General features: G+C 37.3%; 4 protein-coding genes across 4 annotated transcripts; 2 read left to right on the top strand and 2 right to left on the bottom strand.

Annotated features, from left to right (window-relative positions):
- Window positions 1–3,641: 3,641 nt before the first annotated feature.
- GH9C2 (glycosyl hydrolase 9C2) lies at window positions 3,642–8,377 on the top strand. Its single transcript, XM_021445145.2, has 9 exons — window positions 3,642–4,153; window positions 4,315–4,527; window positions 4,921–5,121; window positions 5,999–6,088; window positions 6,212–6,376; window positions 6,548–6,832; window positions 6,937–7,285; window positions 7,376–7,450; window positions 7,621–8,377. Exons 1-9 carry the CDS (start codon window positions 3,950–3,952, stop codon window positions 7,917–7,919), a joined length of 1,881 nt encoding a protein of 626 aa, XP_021300820.1. The 5' UTR covers window positions 3,642–3,949; the 3' UTR covers window positions 7,920–8,377.
- Window positions 8,378–8,529: 152 nt separating this feature from the next.
- On the bottom strand, window positions 8,530–11,500 carry LOC110429228 (putative protein phosphatase 2C 8). Its single transcript, XM_021445157.2, has 3 exons — window positions 10,798–11,500; window positions 9,937–10,042; window positions 8,530–9,851 (listed from the first exon to the last, which is right to left on the bottom strand). Exons 1-3 carry the CDS (start codon window positions 11,377–11,379, stop codon window positions 9,667–9,669), a joined length of 873 nt encoding a protein of 290 aa, XP_021300832.1. The 5' UTR covers window positions 11,380–11,500; the 3' UTR covers window positions 8,530–9,666.
- Window positions 11,501–13,967: 2,467 nt separating this feature from the next.
- LOC110411617 (Leucine-rich repeat (LRR) family protein) lies at window positions 13,968–17,107 on the top strand. Its single transcript, XM_021421850.2, has 6 exons — window positions 13,968–14,254; window positions 14,476–14,630; window positions 14,872–15,089; window positions 15,555–16,164; window positions 16,362–16,862; window positions 16,971–17,107. Exons 1-6 carry the CDS (start codon window positions 14,073–14,075, stop codon window positions 17,090–17,092), a joined length of 1,788 nt encoding a protein of 595 aa, XP_021277525.1. The 5' UTR covers window positions 13,968–14,072; the 3' UTR covers window positions 17,093–17,107.
- A 149-nt stretch (window positions 17,108–17,256) lies between these two features.
- LOC110411609 (long chain acyl-CoA synthetase 4-like) lies at window positions 17,257–23,410 on the bottom strand. Its single transcript, XM_021421841.2, has 19 exons — window positions 23,047–23,410; window positions 22,313–22,376; window positions 22,112–22,201; window positions 21,921–21,977; window positions 21,722–21,770; window positions 21,424–21,500; window positions 21,174–21,213; window positions 20,973–21,067; window positions 20,304–20,471; window positions 20,100–20,210; window positions 19,933–20,020; window positions 19,563–19,629; window positions 19,102–19,177; window positions 18,850–18,967; window positions 18,491–18,736; window positions 18,261–18,400; window positions 17,829–18,011; window positions 17,617–17,736; window positions 17,257–17,523 (listed from the first exon to the last, which is right to left on the bottom strand). The coding sequence occupies exons 1-19, from the start codon at window positions 23,196–23,198 to the stop codon at window positions 17,476–17,478; spliced, it is 1,989 nt and encodes a 662-aa protein (XP_021277516.1). The 5' UTR covers window positions 23,199–23,410; the 3' UTR covers window positions 17,257–17,475.
- Window positions 23,411–23,695: the final 285 nt, after the last annotated feature.

Genomic DNA, 23,695 nt, shown 5'->3' with positions numbered 1-23,695 from the left:
TGCCTGGCTACAGCATGTCAACTAGTTTAGTAACTTAGAAGAGAACAAACTTCCAATTTCACAAGTAACAAGTTCCGGATTCGCCATAAAAGATTATTTAGGTTAACAATTAGTCAAACTCATTTAAATTTCAGCAAATCGGCATATCTTACTTTGTTAAGCAATTCAAAATTTTGGGTGCAAAACAATCGAACAAGTTAGCTAAAATACCGGAATCCTGAAAGTCTGCAAGCAAATTGAACTAATCAATGAACAAATTCTATTAGTATACTTAACCGTGCGCCATCCCCAAGCTACCAATTCCAAGTCAGAACTCATTCTCGGTCGTAATATATATAATATAAATCTACCCAATTAAGCGATATGCATTGTGTAAAATAATCTAATTGAACCGAACAAGTAACGAAATTAGGCCCAAATTTTGTATTTCAAATTTGAATTCTTTATTAGGCTGTAGGGCACTGAGGTTTCGTACAAGTGTACAATAGTGTGAACTGTAATGACTTATAATTAACGGATTAATTCAAAGATGCAGTGGGAAAATATCCAAATTTCAAAAGAGACTAACCAGTAAAAGAAGAAGCAAAAGCAAATTGAGTGGCATTATTTTGGGGGACAGTGTCCGAGTCTTGACCAACAACAAAGGGAGAGTTCCACTTGCGAAAGCAGCCGAGGACTTTGAAGCTCCCCAGCACAGCATCTCCACTACCTTTAACCCAAAAAAACACTATACTATTAGACATTCTCCTACCCTTTCCATATTTGCTTTCACTTTTCTGATTTTCTTCCACATTTTCGCTTTAAAAGAAATTTCTACACCAACTTTAGGTGAGGAAAATGTTACCAAAGGGTTGTGGCCGATCACGATCAATCGTTTTATAACTCAGACCATTATTTTCACATGCAAATCCTTCGTACTAATGAAATGTAAAAATAAAAAATAGTAATTCAAGTGTTATTGTTATTTGAAAAATGAAGTGCGGTAATTATCGGTTATTCTTTTTGCGAAAATTAACGATGCAGTTCTAATTTTGAAGTACCACTAGCGAGATCTTGCCAAGTCAAGGTGAAATCATATATTGGTGGGGCCTAAATAATAACGTGGCGCTATCTGAACTGGGGTAATGTGGCCTTTACGGAGATTTACCCGGGTTGTTAGGTTTCTCCCGAGACGGTACTTCGTGGGGCTGATGAAACTAACTAATCCCGACAGTCGGTGACTGCACTGGCTAGGAAATGATGCCGAAGCCGTGATAGAACCGGCGTTAACCGGTCATTGCGGAGGCTTGCCTCCTTGACTTATTATACGCGTCCATATCTCTTTGTTTTTAACCTTCCTCAGATATTAAAACTTTTTACTTTTATAAAAGGGGAGAAAAAAAAAAAGTTAAAGGACGAAATTTTGTCTTAAAAAAAAAAAGAGAGAAATTAAGATTTTATCTCTTTTTCGGCGGAGACCGTTGATTGCGGTTGGGAATAAAGCGCTCTGACAGGGGACCCCCTTTTTGACCACATCTTGCCTTGTCATTTTCCTTTTTTTTTCCTTCTTTTTTTAATCCGACAAAATAAATAAAATAAATAAAACCAAAATGGTCATCTTGCACAGTTGATTTTACACGGATGCCATTGTTAAATTTTTTCACATACCCAAAAAAGAAAATTATAAAAAAAAGGAAAATTTCCTGTCACCGGATAGTGTCGGTGGCGTTTATAAATATTGATTCCAGAAGAAGAGAAATTAAATGGTGGTGAGTGTTGTTTGTCGGGTTGTCTGGTTTTCGAATCCTGGTTACAGTCAAGTCCTGGGCGATGCTGGTGCAAAAAAGCCAGGCGTTACCATACATACACCGCCACGTTTCCACGCTTCTAACAGCTCCTCCCTGCATTATTTCTTTCGGCTAAAATCTGCAGTTTAGGCTTAACGTGGTTAGGTTGCTAACGGTGTCAAAATTAATTATATTTTGCATGTTTGGTTGGCTGTTAATGCAAAGTAATTGTGACGACCTTTTTATTTTTATCTTTACTTTTGACCGACTACTTTTTAACTAGTAGTATATTCTTTGCTCTCAGTTTTGATTCTATTAAAGTTTGATTTATGGGGTTAACATTTCCTTTTAAGTTAAGTCTTCATATTCAGTAAATACCTGAAATGAACAATTCTTGTATAAGTGTATGGGTTACTAAACCTACTGACGAGGATGGAAAGGATGGGAATGACAACATGCTAATTCATATTAATTGCTTCAATAGTTCTCTCAATGATTTGAGATAGTGTTGCAGTAATTCAAATTTGATTCAAATTCCCTCAAATATTTTAATCACGAATTCGTAATTGATACAAGCAGCAGGCAAAATTAATTGGCCCTGCAATGTGTGATTTGCCTGGAAGATTCATGGCGGATGACTCCCATATTTTGTGGTACGAAGAGATGTTAAACAGCCAATCGAACGGGATTCAAGGCACAGATACCCAACTCATAAAAAGGCCTGTTTCCGTTGCAAGAAATTAATGAGCAAATGTGATCAAATTTTGCTCTTTTAAATATTTAGAGCGCTGGAACCTGCAAGTAATATGGTCTCTGCCAATTCTCTGCTCCATTTGATAATTAAACACCGCACCATTTTCACATGTTGAGATGAACGATCATCACCTTCCAAGTTTTAAACCTGAACCCCTCTTTAGCTGGACAAAGTAATGGTTTTAGGTGGAATTTTTAGGCTTTGCATTGATATATCCAACCCTCTTCAGTAAATGGCAGAAGAGAGAGAGAGAACCCTTTTTGCCTTGGCTGTAAATTGTTTGGCACATGTATGGCTTCAATTTTTAGCTGCACTAAAACTTAAAAATGAAAATCTTGAGACAAGTACAAAAAATCAGCCAGGTTTGCAATTTCCCCATACCTTCTCGAAGGGCAAACGGACAGGCAGAAATGCAGAAGCCAGAAAGTTGGTTTAAAAATTAAAACTTCGAATAATAAAGTTGATAAAAAAATAAAATTTGCTTTAATTGTGGGTCAACTAATTTTCAAAACTATTAACTGGTAGCTGTTTCTTACAAGCCGAAGCCAAAATGTTGAAAATCCAATTCTGTCCAATATTTTTAACCACGAGATTCTGCAGTGCAGGTTTGCCCCTAGCTAATGCCACATGGCTTTCTGGGAAAATTTCAGGGGCATTATGGACACGTTGAGTCTTGGAACCAAGGGGGGCTCTCTGTTTTATTTTTTAAAATTTTTCTGAATTTGTTGACTCAACCCTGCAGGGCTTTTCGTTTACCTGTTTGGGTAATTCCTGATCCTCAAGGCGGCCGTTAAACCTGCAAAAGGAGAAATTAATTTAATCAACATCAAATTTTAAACGTTGAACGTACAACATTTTCATCTGTAGCAGTTTCTCTTTTCCTTTTTTTCTTCCCAAAAATACATTAAATCCACACCGACCCTTCCCAGTAAAGAGCCAGGGCAGGGACACCCACATGACTCTGTTCTTTTCTTTTATCAACCGTTTTCCTCTCCTCCAAAAGGGAAATTATTTTAATGTGAAATTTTTTTTAAATAAATATAATATATTTTCATTTATTGATCTCTGCCAATTTCTAGGCTCTTGGTAGCTTCCTTCCCTCCACAATATATAGAGGCTTGAGCTCCTCTTCCAATTCTCAATCTCACTGCTCTCCCTTTCTCCCTCTTTCTTTGAAAGAGTTTCTCTTCTTGGTGGGTTTATCAGAAGTTTTAACTGATAAATAATACCCACATTACTTTCATTCTTCTCTAATTAGACTGCATTTTCTGTGTTTAAACCAAAATGGGTTTCTCTTATCAGTTTTAGAAAGTTGAAGGAAATCCCATTTTGCAGTATACAAAACTCTGCTGCAGAAACAGATCTGTTTTTTTCCCTCTGTTTTTGTTGAATTGAATACTGATTAGCGTCTTCTGTCGACTGTGAATACATGGAGAAGTTAATGAGACTCATTCCAATGGCTCCTCTGCTTCTCCTACTTTGTCTTCCTTTTGCATTTGCTGGTCATGACTATAACCAAGCTCTGAGTAAGAGCATTCTCTTCTTTGAAGCTCAAAGATCTGGTTACCTTCCTCATAGCCAGAGAGTCACATGGAGAGCTAATTCCGGTTTGAATGACGGCAAGGCTAGTGGGGTGAGTTAAAGTTCCACTCTCATTTTCCAAATGTTGAACTTCTTACTCTCTCAATTCTACCCAAAAAACAAGTTGGAAACCAACATGTTCCTCTACTTTGGGTTTCTTCTTTGCATTGAAAATTATGGTTTCGATTTGTTGAGATTGCTTGTAAATCACAGGTGGATCTGGTAGGAGGGTACTATGATGCAGGGGACAACGTGAAGTTTGGACTGCCCATGGCATTCACTATAACAATGATGTCCTGGAGCATAATAGAGTACGGAAAGCAAATGGCTGCAAGTGGAGAGCTCGGCCATGCTTTGGAAGCCGTTAAGTGGGGAACCGACTATCTCATCAAAGCTCACCCCGAACCCTATGTCCTTTACGGAGAGGTACCCCTTCCCCTCTTTTTCATTAACGTTTTCTCCTTCAAGCGCTAACAGTTAACACTAATGCTTTATCACTAATATTTCCATATGAATTCGATATTATATATATTTTAAATCACACTTGATAGCAGCAGTTGTCTACTAAAATATTACTTTATTAGTTAGAGCTTAGTGTTAATTTCTTTAAACTCAAGGGACAGCAATTAAAAAAACAAAGACAAAGAAGTAAAAAAAGAAAAACCGATCTCAAACTTGGGTTGAGTGTGACTTTAGTTTTATTGTTTGCTACAGAACTACTTTAATGGGATGGAATTATGAATAAAAAAAATAAAAAAATTTAAGTGAAGATTCATTTCAAATTAGTTTGGTCCTAAATTTTGCTGTGGTCCATTTTAGGTGGGAGATGGGAACAGTGACCACTATTGTTGGCAAAGACCAGAGGACATGACCACCGACCGTCATGCTTACAAGATTGACCCAAGTAACCCCGGGTCGGATCTCGCCGGTGAAACCGCAGCCGCCATGGCTGCTGCCTCAATCGTCTTCCGCCGTTCCAACCCCGCGTATTCCAGCGAGCTTCTACGCCACGCCGACCAGGTATTCGCACAGTCTTCCTCTGATTGACTCGCTTTTAGCTCGCAGTTCATGGGACAATTTTCGTGGGCCGTTAGGCCCGTTGGCGCATGTTAGCTCACACTCTGGCCTTTTCAGGCTAGCATTAGCGGTTGACTGGTGTGTACTCGAGTGACAACGGTTGTTGTTGCGCACTTTAGCAAAAGCTTCCGTAGACTGTAGTAAATAGGTTGTTACGCTGCCCCGCTTTTTTGTCAGTCTGGACATTGCAACTTGGCGGCCCCAAGTTTGCGCCCATTCAATAACCGCCACTATCTTTGTGTTTTTAACAACGTTGAGTGTTTTAAATGCACTTATTATTACTATTAAATATTATTATTTTATTAGTAATAGAAATGTTTTCATTAATCTATCAAAATTAAAACATTATTACGCAATCGGCTATTTGATATTCATATATTTGCCTTAAGAAAAAGGAGTAGTGACTTTACGGAGTTTGAATGACCTGTTTTTAGGTACTTATATTTGACAATAAACGGTGCCGTCTGGTGGATTATTTTCTGGTTTGAAAATTGAAAAATAAATGCGGGTAAACTTTTTCGGCGCATAATTTGGGTCATGGGTGCACTTTGCCCCGCCCATCACGGGTAATCTTCTTGTCACCGTACAGATCTATCGTATTAACAGATCTGAACCGTAGATTGAAACGATCCTCCAAAGTCGCAATTAGGTTTTCGTTTCCCACGTGCCAACACTGTCGGTGCTCCCAGTTAACCCCCAAAATTACCCTTGCTTTTCTCCTCATATTACATCACTTACCTACGGCTCTTTAACAAAATTGAAAATTTTCAAGAATTAATTGGTATCAATAATGTTTTGATTTTTTCTTTTCTGTTTTCAGCTATTCGAATTTGCTGATAAATACAGAGGCAAATATGACAGCAGCATCACAGTTGCCCAGAAATACTACCGATCCGTCAGTGGCTACAACGTAAGCTTTTCATATTCATCTTAATGTCCCAGCAAAAAGCATAAAGGAAATTTTTTGATTAATGGTAGAACGTGGCATGTTGGGACGCTTATTAATTGATTTCTGAATTTGGAACTTGTACAGGACGAGTTGTTGTGGGCCGCTGCATGGCTGTACCAAGCTAGTAACAATCAGTACTACTTGAACTATCTTGGAAAGAATGGTGACTCTATGGGTGGAACCGGCTGGGCCATGACTGAGTTTGGTTGGGACGTTAAGTACGCTGGGGTTCAGACTCTTGTCGCCAAGGTATTATTATTTCCAACTGCTAAATAAAATCTTTCTATTATCTGCAATAATTGGTTATGTCTCATCAACAAATAATTATTGGTTATGCTTCAAAAGTTCACCATGGACATCATATCAGTAATTAATGGTTTTGATTAGTTGACTGAGTAGTTTGTTATTCTTCCCCTGCAGTTCCTAATGCAAGGCAAAGCTGGTCTCCATGCACCAGTGTTTGAGAGGTACCATCAGAAGGCAGAATACTTCATGTGTTCTTTGATTGGGAAGGGTAGCCGTAATATTCAGAAGACTCCAGGTGGTTTGATTTTCCGACAGAGATGGAACAACATGCAGTTCGTGACTAGCGCCTCGTTCGTGGCCACTGTGTACTCTGACTACCTCACTTCCTCTAGGGGTAGCTTGAAGTGTGCTGCTGGCAATGTTGCACCATCCGAGCTTCTTTCTTTTGCAAAATCTCAGGTGATTACTGTTCTCTTTCTGTTTTTTACTCTCTACTCTTTGTGAATGGTAACAAATTCAGCCCTTGACAAATTCTCTGGTGTTTTGCAATGTTAAATTCTCAGGTGGATTACATTCTTGGAGACAATCCAAGAGCTACGAGTTACATGGTTGGTTATGGGAACAATTACCCACGACAAGTTCACCACCGGGGTTCTTCAATTGTTTCCATCAAGGTTGATCCTACATTTGTTGCCTGCCGACAAGGTTATGCCACTTGGTATACCAGGAAAACCAGTGATCCTAATGTTCTCACTGGTGCTGTGGTTGGAGGACCTGATGCCTATGATAACTTTGCTGATGAAAGGGACAACTATGAACAAACAGAGCCTGCTACCTATAACAATGCTCCTCTTCTTGGCATATTGGCTAGACTAGGTGGTGGTCATGGCGGTTACAACCAGCTCCTTCCTGGTATATATAGCCTGCCTATTATGGTTTTAACTTTTTCTTTTCTAGCATTTTCCATCAATGATGATGATCATGACATTGGCTTTCCTTCAGTGGTTGTCCCAGCTCCTAATCCTGTTGTTGCCGAACCAAATCCGGCGCCAAAACACAAATTGACTCCAACTCCAGGTATATTCTTCTCTTTTAAATGATTTTCCCCTAAAAATTTTTGTATTGGTGAACATTCTCTCATAGGAAACACAATGTCGATAATTTATTAAGGGATGTGAGGTTCTATTTCTGACTATAATAGGCTATTATTGAATGGCACGATCTGACTTGGGGATTTTGTTTTTCAGCCTCATCTTCTAGTCCAATTACCATAAAGCAAAAAATGACAACTTCCTGGAATCACAAGGGAAAAACTTACTACAGATATTCCACAGTTGTGACCAACAATTCTGACAAAACTGTAAAAGATCTCGAGCTTTCGATATCAAAGCTTTATGGTCCTTTATGGGGTCTTACAAAGTCAGGCAAGTCTTATGGTTTTCCATCATGGCTCAACTCTTTACCTGCTGGAAAGAGTCTTGAGTTTGTATACATCCATTCTGCTTCTCCGGCTGATGTCTCAGTTTCAACCTACAATTTGGCTTAAAAAGGAAGAATATCGCAAAAAACAGAGTAAAGTCCTCATAGTTTCTGGGGTTGTGTGGAAGAATTGTGCAGCTATACAGAATGCAGTCCAGAAAAGTTTCTCTTTTTTTTTTATTTGTTTGGGGATTTTCAGCTATACAGGGTTTTAGCTGATATTAGATTAATAACGTTGAAGATGGGAGGAGAAAGGAGTGAAGAGACCATTAAAAAGCAGTGCTCATCCTCTTTCTCCCCCCGCTTCATTAGTTTTATCTAATAGATAGTTTTGAGAGACATTGAAAAAGAGTGAGAATTGAGAAGTAAACAAATGGCTTCTCGATAGATTGCAAGGAGTCTGTTTTTCTTTGTACTTCATAGCAGCTGATGTCCTTTTATATTTTGGCGTTGTGATGCTGCAAGCTTTGCAGCAATTTTATATTTTCCATATAAATACAGTTTGCACAACAATGTTTTTGTCTCTCTTCTCCTGTTCAAGATTCAACCGTGGCAGTTGAGTTATTCCCCTATGAACTAATAAGTATTAAACATGCTATCATTCTCATGGAAGTTTCCTGTTATCACATCCCAACTCTTGTTTACTCCACCATGGCAGTTCTCTACGATCAGAATCCTTAAAAGGCTTCCGACAAAGTGCTTTTGCAGCGTGTTCAGTTGCTTCCGCAGTAGTTCTACATTGGCAAAGTTCAGAACCGAAATTTCCACCTTTGCTGTACAATTGGATAATATGAAGCAGCTTCCCGGATTTGACTAAGTGGGGTCTACTCTTCTAAAACGGCAATTCTTGAGCTCCTAGCCGAACAAAATGCATTTGAGCCAGCCAACAGGTTCATGGAATAACTAGCAGGGTCAACTTACTAGGGCAATAAGTGCCCACAAAAGCGTGTTGGGTATGATTTTCTATTCAGGTCCAAAGTCAGAGAAGCCCAAACTGCACGAGCAAAGGCCTGATCTAAATTTGGTGCAAAGATATCCCGAGCTTCATAAGATTTTGCCAATTTCAAGTTCAAATACGAGAGGGCTTAGTTTTTAGTTCCCTCACTTGTTGCTCATCAATAATAGATCATTCTCACCAGGATAAATTAGACCATAACAACACCACAAAACTGCCTTGGCGCCCTTTCTTCCTTTTCAAGCAGGAGCAATCCCACTAGGTCAGATTGAACCTTGAAGTAGTGTCACCATGTACTTAGTGCTAAGAAACCTCTTTGTAATGCAGCTTACTTCAAAGGGCATAGCATGCTCAATGATTTTCGACAAGTTTTTCAAGGCATATTGGTTATGGGTGCTCAAAGTTTAATTCAGCAAAGTGGGCTACAAAACATATTTGATGCAACTTTCCTCCGTTGCCAGGACAGGGTAAATATTATCGTTTCTGTCATGAAAGGAATCCAAGTCTTCATCATGACCAAGAAGATGAAGATTCAGTTTTTTCCATTGTTGATTGAGACTTAAAATGCAGTATCCAAGCGAAATTGCTGACAGGCTAGTTAATAAAGGTTTGTAGGCGGTACAGATACTGGGATCTCAACATAGACCAGAGACATTGTTACCCAGCCCACAAAAGAAAAAGGAAGCAAAGCCTCCGATACTATCAAAAGCATAAAAATATCATTGAAATTCCTTTGTTTTTCTATGAAATATCATTGAAGCATTATAAATTTATAACAATGAATCTTCAATGACATGTTATTGTTGCGTTAAACAAAAAGCACCACAATAGTTTTCTATATGCTATTGAAGAACGTACTTTACATTAACCTGTCAAGCTCGAAGGGATACAACTTCAAAGCATAATGAAAAGAAAAGACTAACACCTCATCTAAGAAAAAAAGAAAAAGATAGGAAAGAAACGAAAGATAGGTGTCAGACTTAGTTCGCTCAGTAACAGAGACCTCTGGTTTGGAGATTACATATGGCTTCAAATGTTGATCTCCTGCATCAAATTAACACTATTTCATTAACAATTGTTCTAATAAATCTATCTTGATCAGGAGTTAGACTATGGATTTTCACAATACCTATCGATCTTGAAGTGGCAAGAACTCCCAGGACACGACTTCCATTCCAGTTTATGACCGTTCCCCCAGCTGTTTCCACTCTTTCCCTTTCATCAGGTCTGTCAGGCTGTGGACAAAAAGCCATCAAAGGCTTTTATTAAAAGCCCCTCATGTAGAAGGCATATGATTCAGACAAAGCTCCTACTATTCTATAAGTATCAAGCCACAGAATTAACCATTGAAGTGGCCATACCCCTTTTTGTTTTTCGGTTTTGTAGTAATAGTTTGAATGAGAAGAGGACGATTAGGAGTTGGCCCTCCAATTTAAGATTATGACTTGGAACTTATCTTATTTGGAATGCAAAGCATCTCTCAAGTAAAATCTCTTGTCAATCCCATTCTTTAACCAATCATTCCTAGCATTTTTGCATATGAAGTCTCCTCTTTCAAAACACTTACTCCACCTCACTATAGAAAGAAAATCCTGAACTTTTGCTTTGAAAAATTAAGTTTGAAATCGAACAAATACGAGGTTGGTGCACATACCTACTGAGAATATGTTCAAAGAATACTCGTATAATCGTGACTCTCCAGATGAATGTAGATGATCTCATCATGAGATTCATGTAATAGAGATCATTATTCAACATCTCAATAGTACTCTAATTATTTGTTAAGAAGGGCAAAATTAAGTACTCGAAGTAAATAGTACTACTAAAAAATAATTGATCACTTAGATTAAGTCCTAACAAACTTTACGGTTGCCAATCATTTCATCAGATTAATCTTTCCAAGTCATTTCAATTTAAATCATAAGTCCTAACTAAACTTTTCAAGGAAAAACCGCCATTCAAATAAAGACATCAAAAATTGACGTATCACCTTATGATCACTAGACAAAGCCACCGCGGTGCCGCCACGACATAGAACAACTCTTGAGTCACCACAGTTGGCCACCACCACAACATCCCTCCCTACCAACACCACCACCGCCGTGGACCCCATCGTTTTCATATCCACATCCTCCGCCCCACCCTGATAATCTTCTCCACTCACCTCCTCGTCCATCTTCGCAAAACAAGCTGCCATCACCTTCTCCCATTCCGGTCCCTTCCCTCCACGCGTCCTCTCCTCCACCTCTTTCACCACCAACTGGTGCATCCTATCGCGGCAAGCGTTAGCCACTTGGGCCCCACCGTGCCCATCATACACAGCGAAAAAGTCATACCCTTGTATCTCTCCGACCGACAGCTTCACCGCGTCTTCCATGACTCTCCGGCGTCCGATCACCGATATCGACCCATGTGACACGCACGTGACGCTCTCAGCCTTATTTTCTTCTCTCTTCTTCTGTTCCTTTTCAGGCCTTTGTGTGAACTTTTTGATGCCTCTCTTTTCCGTGGTAACGTAGACATCCATAACCACCTTAGAACCAATCCGTCTTTTCGCTTTGTAGCCCTTCATTAATTATACCCAAATTCATCTCCCCATTTTTGGGCGTAAATGACCAGCTTTCTTTTTCTTCACTTGAATGAATTTTAGTTTAATGCAGAGAGAGAAGGCAAGGACTCAAGCTGTTTTTGAGTAGCAGGAGAAATGATCTGGACCGTTAGATTAATGCTCCCTTAATTCGATGAATGCCGCGAGTTTCGAAATCCAGTTCTTGCACTTGTGAAACAGGATGTTCTTAAAGTAGACGTGGCAGTTGGAAAGACTACTACGTGGCACTGTGTATGTAGAACGGGAGAAAATGTATCCGGCCAGCTTCGGTTTCCTCGGAAAAGAAAACGTCGATTGGGATCGTTGTACTTTGCAGCTTCGAGTTTTTGATTTTCTCCCTCAGTTCCCCACAAACTTTGTCGTAAAACATTGTACAGTTGGAGTGCTTTGATTGTTGGCTTGGGACATGGTTTCGGGACCAATGCCAAATTTTAGGACATGATACAAAGAAAAGAAAGATTCTGGTTGACAGCTTTTCATGCCAATATTGACGGCAGATGGTTTCATAGATTGTGGTCTGCTCCCAGTAGCTTATTGATCTGATACACGAGCCGCAATTTGTTTCTCTCATTGACAACCGTGCCAGAAACTCCAAGCCGCAGTTCACCTGGTTCGTCAATGAGCTTAACATGGAATTACACCCCAAGAATCCTTTGGTAACCATCGAAATACAGCATATTTTTTCGATCTTCATTTTTAACTGTTTACAACTTTGAATTATCTGGGTTTTTCTTATATATAATATACTGGACATGTTTATTCGGTTTTGCATGTTGTTTGTGTTGAATGTTTGCATGTTTATCAGGTCATATATATGACCTTATGCAATGACAACTAATGAGATTTTGCTATGAATCCCCCTGCCCCCTACCATACACATGAATACAAATGTCTTGAATTTGCTCTTATCCACAGTTGGCACTTGTGTTAGAAATGAAAAAAGTTATGAGATCATTCTAACTTGGAGCGGATTCTTTCAAACACTGACAAACAAAGGTAATATTTTTAAATCTATGGGCAGACAATTCAGAAAATCATTGTCTGTTCTTCTAAAAATAGACCCCCAGTGGCATCCCAACCTTCCAACATGGTCGGATATGGTTGGAATGAACACCGACATTGAGTCACCCTTCGGAATTGAAAATTTTTCATTTTTCTAAGCAATTAGTGCATGCTATATACAGAAAGTCGGCTTTCTATTTAATATCTGATTGGTAATTATAAAATAAGTTGTTGAAAATAATTTTTTTATTGTTTGGATTGTCTTATAAAGAATATTTTTCGCTATTCGTTTTAAAAAAAAAATTATCTCCAAAAATTTTCTTAAAAAACATTTAAAAACATTATGATTTAAAAAAAATACGTCACTGATTTAATTAAACTCAATAAATATTATCCAAATATAATAAAAAAAAAAGGAAAGATTACTCATCTTAAACAAAACTTTTTTTGAAAGATTGATTATAGTTAACCAATATTGAGTAAAATTAATTCTATTATCAGCTCATTCATTAACTTCGATAAAAACTTTTGAAAAAATTTGATCATAGAGCGTATTTTTATTTTTTTTCTCAAACAATAAAATTTAGAACTAAAACAGCATTTATATTTTAATCAAACATTTGAGATGGAAGTACAAATCTGGAAGCAAAAACCCATCTGTCCCAAATTAAAAAAAAAAAGAGATAAAAGAAGAAAAATGGAAAAGAAAGAGAGTGAAGGTGCAGGCCGCTACAATAGGAGAGAGAGACATTTGTTTTGAGAGCAAAATAAGAGAAAGAAAGAGTGTAAAGAAGGAAAGGTTGCTGGTCAATAAGATTTGTGATGCGGTCAGCAATAGCGGGAGGAGGAACGAGAAGTAGCAGATCAAGTGCGATAGAAAATGGATTGGGACAGGGAGGATCACAACACAAGGAGGGGAAAGGAAGAAAAAAGTCGAGATGGTAGAGAGCTTGTGTTTTGGAAATTATCTTACACCCTTTCAAGGCGTAAGACAATTCATGGAGTCAACAGTTTATTTTCGGTTAATTAATACGTACATGTGGAAGTAATGGTTAGATACCTCTTTATATATGAAGCTATGAACCGTGCTTGAGATAAATGGAGAAACATTTTAGATTTCATAGCCTGATGTTTCACTTGAGATAAAAATGAAAAAAAATTAGTTAAAAGTATTGCTATTGATTTTAAATTTTACTTTGACGTTAAAAATTATGATTTATCAATTTTAATTTTTTTAAAAATATTAAATGCAATAATTTAAAATCATTTTTATTAATTTTTAAAACTAATTAAAAATTAATATTCAATTTAAATCGGAAAATTGCATATAAATATCTTTTTTGGTTTGTGGGCTTAGGTTTTGTTGGGCCACACCAGGCCCAATAATTAAAGAAGAAAACGACCTTGGTCAGTATGGGTTCATCTTCAACCTTGCTAATGGATCTCATAATTGTTGGGCCCAATGCACTCAGCCCAGGCCAAATGTGAACACCTCCACCGCCTTTAATAATTGAACATTTTCTTTCAGCAAAGCAAACAGAGCTCTGACTTGGATGGTTGTTTTCTCTTTGTATACAAATTCCAACGATCAAGGTTGAAGATCAAAGCAGGAAAGCGAGAGCGAAGATCCATCAAAATTGAATAGAGAAAAAAAAATGGGAATGGAGAAAGAGAGCGAGTTGGTTCGGCGATGCATAGAAGCAGCTTGCCGAAGCAGAGAGAGCGTAGAGAAATGGCGGAGACAAAGAAGAACTCTGGAGCGATTACCTTCTCACCTTTCTCAATCTCTCCTTCAAAACCTCCTCCGTTCCCGCATCCTCTTCCCTTCCTTACTCGAGTACGTTATTATGCCGTCAAAATTTTGAAGAAGTTTTTATATATTTAGTTTTTTTTATTCTTTTTAATTAATTTGAATTCGTTTCTTGATTTCTCTTGCTCAAGAGTTACGTTTTCTAAACTAGCTGTGAAGTGTAAGTTGTGTATTTTATTTTTAAAGTTTATAATCTGGTCCCGTTTTAAGGTAGATTGATTATCACCATTATTAATATTATAATGCAGAGTATTCAAGTATAGTGTGGAGGAGATAGATCTTAGAGGAGAGAATTGTGTAGATGCAGAATGGATGGCGTATTTAGGCGCATTTCGTTATCTACGATCCCTCAATCTCGCCGATTGTCATAGAATTAATAATTCTGCTCTTTGGTCCTTAGTAGGTATGTTTTAATTTATATTTTTACTTTTTTTGTTTATAAATATGCCATAGCAATTATAAGGAAGTCGATTTTCAGTTATCTGTAAATAATTTACACAATTTTAAACGCATTAACTAGAATAATTGAGGTGAGAAGTGGAAATCAAAGTTCAATTTCATCATGTTGATAAGCTATTACTGATTTAATTGTAACCTGTAGAGAGTTCTCTTTAATATATGTGTAGTGGATTTTCTGGTTTTAGGGATGAGTAGTTTGAAGGAGGTGGACCTTTCACGATGCATGAAGGTTACTGATGCTGGCATTAGGCATCTTATATCCATTTCAACTTTGGAAAAGTTATGGATTTCAGAAACTCGCATCACTGCCAATGGGGTTGCGCTACTCTCTTCACTTAAGAATTTGTCTGTATTAGACTTGGGTGGTTTGCCTGTCACGGATACCGTGTTGAATTCTCTCCAGGTACTTTCCAGTCTGTGTGTGTGTGTGTATCCATTTGTTCCCTATTCTTGCTTGAAACGTTTACCTTATTTATTGCAATTTGCTCAAGGATGAAATAATCCACAAGTATTTCCAAACCATCTTAATAACTGAATGATCTAGACCTTTTGAATTTTCTAGTTATTAGTACCACTTCCTAAACTTTGTGATAGTAATAACCCACTGAGACTTGTCAAAAAAATAATAATAATAATAACAATAACCCACCGAGAGCTGGGGTGTCTCAGTTGCTGTTGAATTGTGTAACTTTGTAAAACTAAATGAGCTTGGTTTTATGTCCATTACCATAGATTGTTATTTTTAGTTCAATTTTGGTGGTTCCAGCCTTTTTCATTTTGAAACATTGCTTCTGAAATATTAAGTTAGTGTTAATTTTTAGGGTAAAGTATCCAGGTTAAAATGATTTGTGTTGCTGTTTTGTTTTAGGGATTGACAAAGCTACAATTCCTTGATCTTTGGGGGAGTAAAATATCTAACAAAGGGGCTTTGGTTCTTCAAAGGTTCTCCAAGCTGAGCTTCCTCAATCTAGCTTGGACCAATGTTACAATTTTGCCAAATCTGTCATCTCTTGAATGTTTAAACATGAGTAATTGTACCATTGATTCTATCCTTGAAGACGATGGTGATAAAGCTCCTTTAGTGAAGCTTATTTTTGCTGGAGCAACTTTCCTGAATGAGGCTGAAGCCTTCTTATATATTGAAACACGTTTCTTATCCTTGTTGGATGTATCCAACTCTTCCCTTAACTGGTTCTGCTTTTTACCTGATATGAAAATGCTCGAACATTTGGATCTTAGCTCTAGCATGATGGGGGATGATTCTGTTGAACTAATTGTATGTATTGGAGCAAGTCTGAAAATTCTAAATCTAAGTGGCACGAAAGTCAGCTCTGCTGGGATAGCAATTTTAGCTGGACATGTTCCCAAACTTGAATTTTTATCTTTATCTCACACATCAATAGATGATGTTGCCTTATCATATGTCAGCTCAATGCCCTCACTTAAAGTTATTGACCTAAGCAACACAAACATTAAAGGTATGGTTTCTTAACACAAATCTTAAAGTTGTTACCTGTTTGAATTAATCATGAAAATTACCATATTCATGATTCTTTTACGGTCCTTTGTTGGCTTAGTGTTGCTTTTGCTTTTGTTCTTTGTTAGTAGACTCTTAACAATTTATTTACCCTTGGCATGTACTTTTGATGTGTAACGTTTCTTTTGCAACTTCCAGGTTATATTCACCAGCCAGGCACTGAGTTACATATGGATAGCACACTAGCAGCACTTCAAAATCTTAGGTATTTGGAGAGCTTAAACTTGGAGCATACGCAAGTCAGGGATCCGGATTTATACCCTTTGTCAAGTTGCAACGAACTGGGCCATTTATCTCTAAAATGTGCTTCCCTTACAGATGCCACCTTGCATCATCTTTCATCTCTCCCAAAGCTGACGAACCTTCGTGTCTGCGAAGCTGTGTTAACAAATAGCGGCCTGGATACATTTAGCCCACCAACAACACTGAGAATGCTGGACCTGATGGGTTGTTGGCTTTTAAGTGAAGATGCAATCGCATCCTTCATAAGGAAACATCCTCAAGTTGAGATAAGGCATGAAGTTGTTCAAATCCTTTCAACAGAGCAGCCAAATATTTCTAATCACGCATCCCCATCACAACCGCCTTTGAAGACTTCTCAAGGGCAGGGAAAAGTGCCGATCTCTCAGTTTTTTGTAGGTGAGTGGACTTTCCCCAATGGTTTTCTGTTAAGCATAAATATTGAGTCTCTTTTATTATCTAAAACTCCTTTGGTTTTTTTCTTTCTTGTTTTGTTTTCCGAAATAGATCAAAGATTGAAGTATAGCAGAGAGGAGCTACTTTCACTACAGTTTTCACCGTTATCTCTCAAGTCTCCCCATGATTCAGGTATGGAAATACCCAAGCTACAATCAGATCGATTGAATTAATTCCATTAAAACAAGGAATAATTTTCCCTATGCATGTTGTTATCGTATCCATGTCTCTGCAATTGTATGTTGTAAGATGTTTTATTTTTAGTAATTTCAATGCTGAGTAAACTGTTTCAATACTATAAAAGAAATCGAGGGAGAAGATTAATTTAAAGTGCAAATTTGGGAACTGAAGGAGCATATGAGTAATTAATCTTGTTCAAATAAACACCTGTATGTGACGTTTTGCGTGGTTCCCTGAAGGGAATTACAGTATGGGTTAAACAAATTTGAACATGATGAAACTATATTTACAGTCCCAACCACCCAAAAGAAAAGCGAAGAAATTGTTAACACCATAATTCTGAAACGCTGAACCACCTCCATCGGAATTATTTTTGTCAAGCATTTGGCTTGCTTGCAGCCTTGTACATGTTGTCAATTACATTCTGCATTCAACAGGAATTTGGTCAGTCCTCGGAGAGAGAGAGAGAGAGAGATACTACAAAGCTAAACAAAATGAAGGCAAGAAACATAGCAACCTGATAATATTTAAGTAATTGAGGCCTCTTCTTCTTATACGTTGGGGTGAGGAGGTCACGCTCAATGTCAAATGGCTCAGGGTCGAGATGAACGGCTTTTATAAATTCAAAACCTTTCAGCTGTATAAGAATAACACGAGGGAGGGATATGAAGCCTAATTTCCATTTTGTTTTATGGAAATTGGAAAATAAAAAAGTATGAATTAACAAACCTTTTTCTCTTTGCCAATCTTTGAGAGCTCCCCAAGTATGTACTCTTCGGCCTTGGGGTTTTGACAGAGGGAATCAAAGTCACCACCCACCCCATTCTCAGCAGCCCAGCGTTCCAGTGCTTGCTTATTCGGGTTAACAACAGCAACAAGGAAGGACTCGAAGCTGTTACCATAAACCCATATCTGAAAATTGATAAAGATGGTAACCGGGTGTTAAAAGAATGCTGAACACTCCAGCTTATATCTAGCATACATATATAATCGTGAAAAAATATCCAACTGAGTGTAAAACATAGAGCTACACAAGGAATGCAACATAGGATTGTTTCAATGTCAATCGAACATTTAATTCCGAGATCAGGTACATGGCTGCACAGAGATGAAGAGATAAGCAATGCATGCGGATGTATTGACAAGGGCAAAAAGGCATACCGAATCAATATCAGACACAAAACCGTAAATATTCTCCAGGTTCTCAACCGCAACATATTCTCCTTGTGAAAGCTTAAAAATATTCTTCTTTCGATCAATAACTTTCATGCTTCCATTCGGTTGCCATTCACCAATATCGCCTAATGCACAAAGATGAAAGGAGGTCAACTTGGAGATAAACTAATGATACAGAGAACCTCAATTTGAGAAGAGTAAAAGCACCGGCAGACCTGTGTGGAACCACCCATCAACCATGACCTCATTGGAAAGGTCTTCACGTTTGTAGTACCCTGAGAATAGCGTTTTTCCCTTGATACAAATTTCTCCACGTGGTGTGCTTGCAAGGGCATCATATCCCATTTCTGGAACAGATTCTAGGCGTATATCTACATTTGGTACAGGAGGCCCCACAGTACCAAGCATTGACAATTCATTTGGTAATGAGACAAAAGTCCCCGCACAACTCTCTGTCAGACCTACATTCACATTGATATAAAATAGATCAACATTCATTTTGCAGCAAGTGTCCACAATAGTAAAGAAAAAGGAAATATTACATGTTCAAAGGCTAATTTCAAAGACAGTATACCATATCCTTGCAGAACATGACAACATGCCACCACTCGCAGGAACTCTTCTACATGAGCAGAAAGAGGTGCCGCTCCAGATAGAATAAGCCGCACTCTCCCTCCCAATCCTTGCTTTACCTGAGAAAATTATTAATACGAATGAGATTTACGTGGTCAACAGGTTTTGTCTTGCAGGTAATGTGGTTTATTTTTGGCTTTAGACCAGTATACAAGGAGCCCTGTGTGTATTATAACAATGAAACTTTCATCACCTTACTAAACACGATTTTGTCACAAATTGGAGATGCCTCTCCATGATTGCGCCCCTTCCTCATGTTATAAAATTTGCTGTAGGAGTTATCATAGATGTCAGAACCAAACAGAAACATTGACATCAACTGGCATTAACAGAAATAGGTAAAAATCAAAGCCAACAAAATCCCAATTAGGTAACTCTGCTAAACACAGAAACAAGAATTGCAATGACAGACTGCAAATCAATATCAACTAATGCAAAAGCTCATGATAAAGGATTTGAGAAAATTCTAGTTTCATCTACAAGGAAAGAGATGAAAGGCAATATATCCTTTGTCCTTAATTCCAGTGAAGCGGTAGTGGTGAAACTAATTATCTTCTTTAACCCACTTTTCAAAAAAAAAATTATTAGCAGATATAATGAATGTAACAATGAACTGCTTCACATAAGCAAACTGAAAAAATGAATGTAACTTACTATGAGTAAGCTAGATCAAACAACTTCTTTTTCAATAAGCCTCCTGCAGAAATCTTCTGTAGTAAACCTGGTAATGTGACAAAAGTTATGACAGTCTCACAGCTGATAATGCATTGCAGATTTTTTTTTAAAGAAAACTGCCTATAATATAATTTAACAATGACATTTCCAACCCCAAAAGAAAAAATACATAAATTAGGATGAATTCTCTAGCAAGTACATGTTCCAGGTTGCGTATCTGTAACCTTAACAAACCCAAATTGACATTGCTAATCGAGGTTCAGAAAGCCCCTTCAATACCTTTATACATGTTTAGAAAAATGCTGGAAATCAATCTGCTCAGAACATTCACGAATATAAGAAAGTTTACCTGAATAGATTCTATCTAACACACGGGGAACAGCACAGAAGATACTTGGCTTTAGCTCCCCAATATCTTCAACCAATAGTTTCACATCCTGAAGATGTAATAAATAAGCAATTACTGTTTTGAATAAACCCTTATTTGTTGACACAATATCAGATAATCTAGCTCACCCCACGCCAGAATCCTATTGAGGCACCGTGGGAAATAAATAACTCCTCAATCACCCGGTCAAAGATATGTGCAAGGGGAAGATAAGACAGATATACATCCTTCACAGTCAACTGTAAAATTCCCAAGAAATAAACAAATGAGAGAGGGAAAGCAAAAAAAGAGAAAACTCATATGTCAAAATCTAGTGTGGGGAGAAAAATCACCTGTTCATTTACACTGTCCAGCAGACGTTTCACCCCTGCTATAAGAGTAACAATACTATCATTTGAAATCAATACTCCCTTGGGATCACCAGTTGTTCCACTAGTATACATTATTGTGCAGATATCACTTTTCGTCTTCACTGGAAGATCAAATTGTTTATTTTCTCCCTGCAAGAAACGGACATGAACACATGGTTAATGTGATAATGGTAACTAGCATTAAAGAAGCAAATTAAACAATTATCAAATATGCATGACATGTGGCTATCAAATAATTTCTATAAAACAGAGTTTGGAAGTTGCTTGAGCATCCTTGATCAAAATGAATACAAAGACAATGACAACTCATATCTATAGAGTCAAGATGCTAAAATTAACAAGTTCAGAGATCATCACTTTTGATAGTCTACAGTTCAGTCATGAATGATAAATCATTCCCAGAAACCATGGACATAATATACAGGATCATGCGTGAAAATGTAATGGATCCTTCGCTCATATTAAAGATTTGCAATGCAATGCCAGAAACATGTTTTCCACAGCTAGATGCGTTTCTCTGAACTCATAACGAACATGGCTGGCAGTTTGCTAATAAAGACACAATAACTTCCACCGTATAAAATCATTTACTGATAAATTCAAGAGGAGAAAACAGATCAAGTAGCCTACCAATTGCAAAAATTCTTCCCAAGCATATATCACCAAACCATACTTCTCAGCTTCTGCCTTCTGCTCAGGTGTTACCTTCCCAAAGCTAACAATTGCTGCATAGGAAACATGCATGCACATTTTAGTTGATTCTAACACACTATAACAAGAAAAATATTCTCCCCAACCCCCTATCCAAAATCAATAAAATAGATGACTTACTTCTCAAGTATTTTGTTGAGTTTGGACATGTTTTAAGCAGCTGAAGGGCCAAAGAGAAACCATACATGAGAAAAAAACAATCCTTAACTATGTAACTAAAATTTTCAGATCGACACCAACTACACAAAACTGAGCGGCATGTATAGAAGCAGATGCCAAAAAAAAAAAAGAAAAACCACAACTCTATTTTGTACAAAGAGATCTTATTTTTGCAAATACCTGGAAAAAATATAGATGTAATTATGCATACCTCATTAATCTTCTTTTCCTCTACAAAAGCAATTGAAACTTCTGCATGGCATATGATAAACTCCACAGCACCGGCACCTGAAACATAGATGGCAAAGGATCAAACATTTATAAAGAGTATGCATGTGATGTTGAGATGCACACATAATTAAAAAAGTTTAAAGATGTTATAAATAACAGGATATAACCATATTTAAAAATGAAGAAGCCTACATAACACAAATAGGATTTTTGTTTGCTGAAAGTAGTGATTTAACAAAATTCAGAGCATGCTTTTGTAGGTTCTCAAGAAGAAATACCTAAAGTGTCATATAAAGGAACACAATAGAGTCCATGAGCATTGCAGGCCTGCATCAAAGTTGTTGAATTAGTGTACTTTTTGGGCAATAAGTACTTTGGTAGCAAGGAGTATGCTCAACAGAAACAAGTTACAGTGACATCCAAGCAACTGGAGACGTCACCATGGAATCAGACAAAATCATGCCAGAATAACCATACCTCCATGCTTATAATCCATTCTGGGCAATTGGCACCAAAAATACCACATTTTCCTCCCTGTAAGAAAGAATAGAAAGCATAAAATTTGAAAAACACACATTAATTGTGGCTGTTGATAATGATCACAGAGATAGTATTTTTGTTATAAAAATTTAGCAATAGTTTTACAATAGAAGAAGTTAGTACATTACTTCCTCAACACCACAACTCCGGATGGAATTTCCAACTTTTATTACAATGTCATAAACTTCTTTGTAAGTTTGCCAAACAAATTTTCCAGCCTGCAGTGAAAGCACAGACAATTTAGATACACAAACCGAGAGTCAAAGGAAGCAGAACAAACGGAATGACAAATTAATAACAGCCAATAAAGGAAAAAAAAACCAATCTACCTTCCCGTTCACAATCTGGCGGCGACCAAGCATAGGATTGTCGGGGTATTTCTCAACTGACATGCTGCAAGGAGTAGAAGATATGTGAATCATTAACAGTCAAAAGAAAAAAAAAAACACACCATCCCCCATAATAAATACGAGCTGTCTAATAGTTAGTTACCAAGTTCAATCAGCCCGCAGCCTGCAGCCATGGCATAAGCTAAGTTATAGCCTCTTTTTTTTTTTCTTTATGAAAGCTAAGTTATGAGTTAGCAGTGTTATAATCTCCACATCACATGAGCACCGAAAATCGAAATAATTATTACTATTAAACATTTGAATTTTAATTTTACAGTTTTACACTGAGTTGAACGAAAGTCATCGATCTTTTAACTAGAAGCGTGGGAATCTCAGTACCTTTGCTCCGTCTGGAGTGTTAGAATTCAAAAGATTTAAATATTAAGCGTTTTGATCTTAAGATAATTAAATCTTATGATCCCTAAAACTACTGTTTCTTGAATCCATCGCCACTCCAGCGTGAAATCAAAATACATAATCAAACAAATTAACAAAACTACTGAACTTAAAAAAAAAATCAACAAAAGTGAAATAAAAATTAGCAACTATTTCGAAAGTCAGCTTAAATCAATCAGAAAAAAAAAAAAAGAGGTCATATCTTCTTCTATCTCCCGTACTTTCTTAGTAAGCAAGCAAGAGTTTAAAGTGAAAAGAGAAAAAATCTGAAACCTAACCGGAAAATATCCCAACAACTCTCCATTCCAGGAATCGGAGCAGGGAATCCATTATGCGCAAAAGAACTGCGATAAACAGGGCCGATCGACGGTTTTCCATCGCTGGCGGCCTTCCCTTTCTCTACCTCTATTATGTAACTCTTGCTAGCCATTTGATCAAAGAAGTCAAAACCAGACACCGCGTGGCTTTCTTTGTTATATTTCCCTTTTCAACTATATGTATGTGGATGGATCTCAGAACGGAAAATGTAGAATGATATTTGTGAATATATAGTGCCAAACTATTTAGGTGGCAGTGGGTGACCGGCAAGACGAAAGACGCCGGGTTTTTTTAATTATTATTTATGAATAATTATTGATATTATAAGACTTTTATTTAAAGCTAGTTTTGCCTTGTGAACTAGAAGGGAAGCCAAACGAATGGAGGGAATTATACAAAAAAAAAGGGACCACTTTGGATCTGCGGTGTGACAGATAGTAAAGATCTAATCAGATTAATTTTTGGTTAGGCTGAAATTTAGTATACTCATCCTTTTTTGAAATTTTCTTATTACTTTATATATTTGGTTTTATTTTTTATCTTTTGTAAGAGAAAAAAGATAGCTTTAACAGCCATACTATATAGTGCTACCATTAATTGATATTAAAT

This window comes from Theobroma umbraticum, unplaced genomic scaffold (genome assembly GCF_002168275.2).
Source record: "Theobroma umbraticum cultivar Fairchild unplaced genomic scaffold, ASM216827v3 scaffold_30.0, whole genome shotgun sequence".
Taxonomy (NCBI): domain Eukaryota; kingdom Viridiplantae; phylum Streptophyta; class Magnoliopsida; order Malvales; family Malvaceae; genus Theobroma; species Theobroma umbraticum.
This window is presented reverse-complemented; position numbering and strand designations above follow the sequence as displayed.

Excerpts from the sequence above, each read along its gene's own strand:
- GH9C2 (XM_021445145.2), top strand. The coding sequence starts at position 3,950 with ATGGAGAAGTTAATGAGACTCATTCCAATGGCTCCTCTGCTTCTCCTA. Across the intron at positions 6,089-6,211 it reads GATCCGTCAGTGGCTACAAC|GACGAGTTGTTGTGGGCCGC; the intron begins GTAAGCTTTTCA and ends GAACTTGTACAG. Across the intron at positions 6,377-6,547 it reads TTCAGACTCTTGTCGCCAAG|TTCCTAATGCAAGGCAAAGC; the intron begins GTATTATTATTT and ends CTTCCCCTGCAG.
- LOC110429228 (XM_021445157.2), bottom strand. The coding sequence starts at position 11,379 with ATGAAGGGCTACAAAGCGAAAAGACGGATTGGTTCTAAGGTGGTTATG. Across the intron at positions 10,043-10,797 it reads CTTTGTCTAGTGATCATAAG|CCTGACAGACCTGATGAAAG; the intron begins GTGATACGTCAA and ends TTTTGTCCACAG. Across the intron at positions 9,852-9,936 it reads TGCCACTTCAAGATCGATAG|GAGATCAACATTTGAAGCCA; the intron begins GTATTGTGAAAA and ends AATTTGATGCAG.
- LOC110411617 (XM_021421850.2), top strand. The coding sequence starts at position 14,073 with ATGGGAATGGAGAAAGAGAGCGAGTTGGTTCGGCGATGCATAGAAGCA. Across the intron at positions 14,255-14,475 it reads CTCTTCCCTTCCTTACTCGA|AGTATTCAAGTATAGTGTGG; the intron begins GTACGTTATTAT and ends ATTATAATGCAG. Across the intron at positions 16,165-16,361 it reads AAGCAACACAAACATTAAAG|GTTATATTCACCAGCCAGGC; the intron begins GTATGGTTTCTT and ends TGCAACTTCCAG.
- LOC110411609 (XM_021421841.2), bottom strand. The coding sequence starts at position 23,198 with ATGGCTAGCAAGAGTTACATAATAGAGGTAGAGAAAGGGAAGGCCGCC. Across the intron at positions 18,401-18,490 it reads TGATGGGTGGTTCCACACAG|GCGATATTGGTGAATGGCAA; the intron begins GTCTGCCGGTGC and ends TTTGTGCATTAG. Across the intron at positions 17,737-17,828 it reads AGATTGGCAAAGAGAAAAAG|CTGAAAGGTTTTGAATTTAT; the intron begins GTTTGTTAATTC and ends ATTCTTATACAG.